Raw genomic sequence first — 6,500 nt, 5'->3', positions numbered from 1 at the left:
TCTGCTATTATTTTGTTGATGAGACTTCTGAAAAAAAATGTTTGCTACTATTAGGTGGAGCATAAACACTGACCGTTGTTACTCTTTCGTTTTCCAGTATGCCTTTTACGATAACATGTCTCCCTTCCTTATCACTAATTTCTTGGTAGCATTCAAATTTTACAGTATTAAGGACAAGTATTGTTACACCCCTTTTACAGCCTTGTCTGATTATACTGTAATATAGCTTTGCATAGCCAAATCCCTTCAACTTTTCATTTTCTTGTCTGGATAAATGGGTTTCTTGCAAGTAAACAATTTGTGCCTTTTCCTTCCACATTATAGACTTTATTTTCTTTTGTTTTATAGGACTATTAAGTCCATTCACATTCAACATCACTATCTTGATGTTCTTTTCCATCATTTGTATTTGTCAAAAGTACAAAGCTGTTCCATTCCCAGTGTCCCAAACATAAAACTTAACAAACAACTAAACATCTTACGAACATTGAACAGTGAAACTTCCAAAAGAAGGGATAGAAGAATCCCTTTTCGTCCCTGTTGGTGGGTAGAGGGTATAATACCACTTTAATGTGGGGGCCCTCTCTAGTAAAAGAAAAATTCCAAGCCAGTGGTAATCCTCCCATACTAGAAATGTCCAACATTCAGTGAGTCTCTAGTCGGTTTTCTTCATCATACAACTTATGATTTATAAGACCTATTAATACCATATTCATTTTGAAATATTAGTAAATCAAATCAACCCAATTTTGAGATATAACTTATTAACTATATCCAGCCATTCAGTATGAAAATTGTGTAAACTAGTTTTCATCCATGGCGTGCATATCTTGTTTACTTGACTGTGAATTACGACAAACCTATGTGAACTTCTCGCTCGCTTGCTGTCCTGCACTGTCCACAGCGCCTATGCATCTCCAAGGCATCAGCTCCTCCAGTTTCTCCACTGCTCTCCATTGGTTCACTCTCTTCGTCCAGGTCAGTTTGAGTCCCCTCTTGATGAGATCCTGGGCCGCCTCGTCCGCATTGTCGTAGATCCGTAGTCCAGAATCCCAGAACACGCTCATCCTCGTATAAGGCGTCTGAAATCGAATGCCCCTTTCCTTCAATGCAGCTTTTATTGGACTGTATGCCTTGCGCTTTTCCATTGTTTCAGACGCGTAGTCATTATCAAAATACGGACGCTTGCCGTCGAGCTCCATTTTCTGTTGCCATGCCTTCCTGAGCACCAGATCTTTAACTTGAAACTGCAAAAAGTTCACTATTATAGATCTCAGAGCCACTGTGGGAGCTGGTTTAGGGATCAGTGTTCTGTGTGCCCGTTGTATTTGAAGTTGAACTCCATCCGGTAGCTTGATGTGGGTTATAAACAGCTCTGACACAAAATCAAGGACAGATTTGCTTTCTTTTTCTTCCGGTACGCCATATATTCGGGGATTGTTTCGAATTTCCAATTAATCACAGAAATATGCGGCTTTTTTTTTTTTTTACTGTATTAGACTGTGAAATCATTTAACAGTGTGAGTACAGAAATATACTGTATTTCTGGTTTGCAGACTATTACCGTAAAGTTTTTTTACATATTAATACCGTAGAAATAACAGTATATTGCTGGCGTCTTTGCTGCCAGCTCTTTACTGTTATTTTACAGGAAAATCTTTTACGGTGTAATGTATAAAGGTGTCTGATGGAGGTTTAAGCAAATATCTTGGCAGGGCATATGACAAAGAACAAGACAGATGGACAAGTCTGCATGGAAATGGACATGCAAAACTTAAAACTGAGGTAAATGCAAAATGGATCACTGTGAAGCGTATGAAAGACTGACATCTATGCTTTATGTCCATTGAAACCACAAATGTAAATGTGAGTGCATATTATAGGCACCATTATAGACAATTTGCAGTTAGTACACATTCAGGTAAATAGCAACAGGAGGAGCCAAAGGCAACAACTCACTTTGTAGTGTTTGCAGGTGAGTTTGCATAAAACAGACACATTCGATGATGTACTAATACTGGTGTCCTGCTTTGAGCCTCTGTGTCTGTTGTATCTGCAGCATGGCCTCACCTTTCAGTGTGCTGGTTTTATGCTGTGTGTTTAGACTAAGCTGCTGTGTGACTCCACCACAATGGTTCAACAACATTTCTACCAATCTCTTCAATTTGCGTGGAGACATAATGCTTGGGGGGCTTTTTCCCATCAACCTGCGAACCAGTGACTACACCCATAAGACAGAATCTAACAGCATCAGCTGTGTAAGGTGAGGATTTTCGAAAATTTTATTAAGATTCACCTTCAATATTATTATTGTGTATTTAATCTGACTAACAGGTCTTTCCCCTTGTTTTTCTGTCTGTTGACCCTCAGTTTAAATGAGTATGGGCTGGGCATGGCCATAGTGATGAAGTACGCAATTGAAGAAATAAATGCAAACAAATCGTTTCTCCCAGGCATCAAGTTGGGCTTTGAAATCTACAACACATGCTTACAATCTGCAGTTGTTATCAAGCCAACAATCTCCTTCCTTACAGCAAAATCCAACAAAGTTCTGTCTGTGGAATGTAATTACACAGACTTTGAGACCAGTGTATCAGCTGTGATCGGTCCTTATTCTTCAGAAATGGTATCAGTCATTGGAAAACTCCTGGGATTCTTTCTCATGCCACAGGTTGGTTTCAAAAAGTTAACATTTGTCCTGACACATCTACTACTTCAGTTGATGTTGTGTTTTCAAAAAATGAATGAATAAATAAATGAATAAATAAATAATAATAATCACTTGTTTTATAGTTAAATCTTTCTCCTCTATGATGATTTTCACACAAGACTCTTAGGAGCAAATCCACAATATTATCTGTAAAACATGATTACTCCCTGTTATACAGATATAGATACAGATCTGTCTGAGAAAACTTTTACTTACTCTCATTTTTTCAGTAATTGCTTTAATGCAGTGTGAATTGTATTTGTGCTGTTCTTGTTTATTTTTTTAATTTAACTGACATGATTTTCTTTCTTCAGATTAGTTATGGAGCCACCAGTGACAAATTCAGTGACGAAGTCCTCTACCCATCATTCTTCCGTACAGTGCCCACTGACAAATGGCAAGTGTACACCATGGCGCTTCTAATGAAGGAGTTTAACTGGACATGGGTGGCAGTGGTGGGAAGTAAGGAGGAGTATGGACAACAGGGTGTACAGGAATTTTCTAAAGTGGCAGAAACCATGTCAGTCTGTGTGGCCTATCGGGGACTGATTCCAGTCTATACTGAACCTGAACCAGCAATCACAGTCATCCTCAACAGTATTGTAAAAACCAAAGTCAATGTGATAGTGGTATTTTCTCTATCACACGTGGCTGAAGTCTTTTTTAAAGAGGTATGTAGATGAATAGATTTGAAAGAATATATTTAAATAAATTTGATTTTGATCTACTGGTAAAATTCATCCTATTTCAGGTCATCAAGAGGAATTTAACTGGTGTGTGGGTTGCCAGTGAAAGTTGGGCCATAAGCAGCAGAGTGACTTCGCTACCAAATATCCACACGATTGGCACGGTCGTCGGATTAACAACCAAGACTCAGACCCTGGATCTGCTCACTCCTTACACAGTAGAGCTCTTTCGCAGGCTGAGTGAAGAGAGGACGAAGACACCCACTCCAGCACCAGATTCTGACCACCCTGATTCTCCCTGCCCACAGTGTTCAAACCTGTCACCTGCTAATATTAGTATAATGGAAGGTACTAGAGTGCAGCGCTCAGCTTTCAGTGTCTATGCTGCCATCTACAGTGTAGCACAAGCACTGCACAACATGCTGGACTGTGATTCAACTACCTGTAAGTGGGACCGAAAGAACAAGATCTATCCCTGGAAGGTAAGACTTCGACTGTGGATGTGGGTGCAGACCATATGAAAATCAAATTTACTAAAAGAAACAAAATATTCATTTGCAGCTGTCTCAGGTTTTAAAGAATACATCTATAGATTTAGGCGGAACGCATTTAGAGTTTGACAGATATGGAAATCCAAGCATAGGATATGATGTGATTGAGTGGATCTGGAATGGCACAAATGTAAACTTCACAGAAGTTGGAAGCTTCAGTGGAAGCCTGTCCATCAATAAATCCCTCTTCAAATGGCACACAGAAAATTCACAGGTAAGATCAGCAAATCACTTGACCATGATTTGCAAAAAAACCCCTCAAAACTCTGATTTCACCAAAACCTATTTCAAGTAAAAGATGTTTCACAAATGCCAGTGCAATAACACAACCTGTGTAGGTCCCTGTGTCAACCTGTTCAGCAGAATGTGATCCAGGCCAAGTGCAACGAGTCAAAGGTTTCCACTCCTGCTGTTTTGATTGTATAAACTGTACAGCGGGCACATACCATGCAAGAAAAGGTACTTATGTTGTCTATACATCCATACAATTTTTGAATGTAAAATTTCTATTCTATTCTATTCTTTTCTATTCTATTCTATTCTATTCGTGGTGATCTACGGTGATGGAATGGAATGGAAATGGTATTCTTGTGGATCAAACCATATCTTCTTTTTACTTGCAGAGGACAGACAGTGTACTGACTGCCCTAAGGGCCAGTGGTCCCTGGAGCGTAGTACTAAGTGTACTGATCCCACCTATGACGTCTTGTCCTGGGACAAACCTGAGTCTCTGGAAATGATACTGGCTGGGGTGGTGCTGCTGATATGTCAGGGGTCAGTGGGTGTTCTGTTCTTTAAGCACAGGGGGACCCCTCTGGTGTGTGCCTCTGGGGGATCCCTCAGTTTTGTGGCTCTTGTCAGCCTAATGGGAGCATGTCTCAGTCTGCTGTTTTTTCTGGGACAGCCGGGGGATGTGGTCTGTCGACTCCAGTTGCCTTTCACCTCCATTTTTCAAACAGTGACCCTCTCCATTATCACATTTATCTCAGTACAGGTGAGAAGTAACAAGTAAAACACAAATGCTGTAATAGATAGTCACATGTAGCGTGCACTTTGTGATCTAACTGTAAGACTCCTTTTTTGCACAGATATTCTTAGTGACAGAGTTCCCACAGAAAACTGCCTCTCATCTGCAAACATTAAGAGGTCCAGGGAGCTGGCTGTTTGTGCTGGCCTGCTGTGGTGTGCAAGCCGGCATAATCGGCTGGTTTGTCCAGGAGGTGCCTTCACTCTCTGAGTATAAAGCTGAAATGGAAATAAATTTTGTAAGAACATTTCTGACATGTCCTGTGGAACCCTTAACTGGATTCGCTTTAATGCAAGGCTTCAATGGTGTCATGGCCCTTGTGTCTTTCATGTGTACGTTTATGGCTATAAAGCCTGTTCACCAGTATAACCTGGCCAGGGATATTACTTTTTGTTCTCTGATTTTCTGTGTGTTTTGGGTCACCTTTATTCCCATTTATATAGGCCTGAAGGACAAAAGACTAGAGTCTGTTGTGTATGTTTCTTTCTCCCTGTCAAGCAACTTGGGACTGGTGGCAGCCTATTATTTCCCAAAGTGCTACTTGATTTTGAGAAAACCTGAGTTAAACACAGAAAATTATTTCTGTACATTTCTAGAGGGAGTCCCTCCAACACCACCTGAAAAAGAGCCACAGCCTCAGACAGCGTCCAAACAGTCGAAACGGAAATAGAAGCACCGATTATTGTATTTACATGTATGTATACATTTAACAATGTGTAGCACTGTGTTTCCATATCTCTGCTTTCATTATGTTTTGATTACTGTATATCTTACATTCAACAACTTAGTTAATGGAAGATTCTGTAATTAATTCACAGATTTATTGTTTAAATTTGGTTGGGGTTTTTCCTTTCTTTTATTTTCTTCAGCTGATGAACATTCAGTTTCCTCTTGGGGACTAATAGTCCATGTGTATCTATATCTGTACATGATGTAGTTGTAGCTACCCCTTATCATAACTATCAGCATGTGTGGCATTTTAGAGTACGTAACCTAATAAATTTGTGGCATTACATGTTTTGTTTGTTAGTCTCATACCTTTACCAGTTTCTTGTGGCTAAACATGCATAAACACGAGACAAATAATGTTTGTGTCAGCTATAAAGTACGGAAGCGTATTGCATTCACAAAAAAAAAAAAATTCGGCTCTGTTTTTCTGAATTAATGAGATAATTATCTCATAATTACGAGAAAAAATAAGTTTTAAAAAAATCGGCACTGTTTTTCTGAGTTTATGAGATACTGTTTCCTGAAAAAAAAAAAAAAAGCTCTGTTTTTCTGAGTTTACGAGATACTGTTTTCCGAAAAAAAAAAAAAAAAAGCTCTGTTTTTCTGAGTTTACGAGATACTGTTTTCTGAAAAAAATAAAATGTGTCTGTGTTTCTGTGTCAGTGGGACAGTGGTCCCTGGTCCAGGCAGGAGCTCCTTCTATCTGTGCTGCTGAAAGCCTCTCGGGGGAGCGTGAAGTTGTTTCCGTTCGATCATGGAACTAGTTTCGTTCACAGAAATCAGAACCAAGCCCCGCT

General features: G+C 39.6%; 1 protein-coding gene across 1 annotated transcript; it reads left to right on the top strand.

Moving 5' to 3' along the window:
• The first annotated feature begins 2,008 nt into the window (after positions 1–2,008).
• On the top strand, positions 2,009–5,976 carry LOC115419371 (taste receptor type 1 member 3-like). The gene is made up of 8 exons (XM_030134099.1): positions 2,009–2,263; positions 2,371–2,671; positions 3,025–3,381; positions 3,462–3,878; positions 3,958–4,161; positions 4,286–4,406; positions 4,571–4,941; positions 5,036–5,976. The coding sequence occupies exons 1-8, from the start codon at positions 2,061–2,063 to the stop codon at positions 5,642–5,644; spliced, it is 2,583 nt and encodes an 860-aa protein (XP_029989959.1). The 5' UTR covers positions 2,009–2,060; the 3' UTR covers positions 5,645–5,976.
• Positions 5,977–6,500: the final 524 nt, after the last annotated feature.

Source organism: Sphaeramia orbicularis, chromosome 5 (assembly GCF_902148855.1).
Source record: "Sphaeramia orbicularis chromosome 5, fSphaOr1.1, whole genome shotgun sequence".
NCBI lineage: Eukaryota > Metazoa > Chordata > Actinopteri > Kurtiformes > Apogonidae > Sphaeramia > Sphaeramia orbicularis.
This window is presented reverse-complemented; position numbering and strand designations above follow the sequence as displayed.

Bases quoted from the DNA above. Each gene is read 5' to 3' on its own strand.
- LOC115419371 (XM_030134099.1), top strand. From the start codon at position 2,061: ATGGCCTCACCTTTCAGTGTGCTGGTTTTATGCTGTGTGTTTAGACTA. The intron at 3,382-3,461 runs GTATGTAGATGA...ATCCTATTTCAG, and splicing joins CTGAAGTCTTTTTTAAAGAG to GTCATCAAGAGGAATTTAAC. The intron at 4,162-4,285 runs GTAAGATCAGCA...CAACCTGTGTAG, and splicing joins GGCACACAGAAAATTCACAG to GTCCCTGTGTCAACCTGTTC.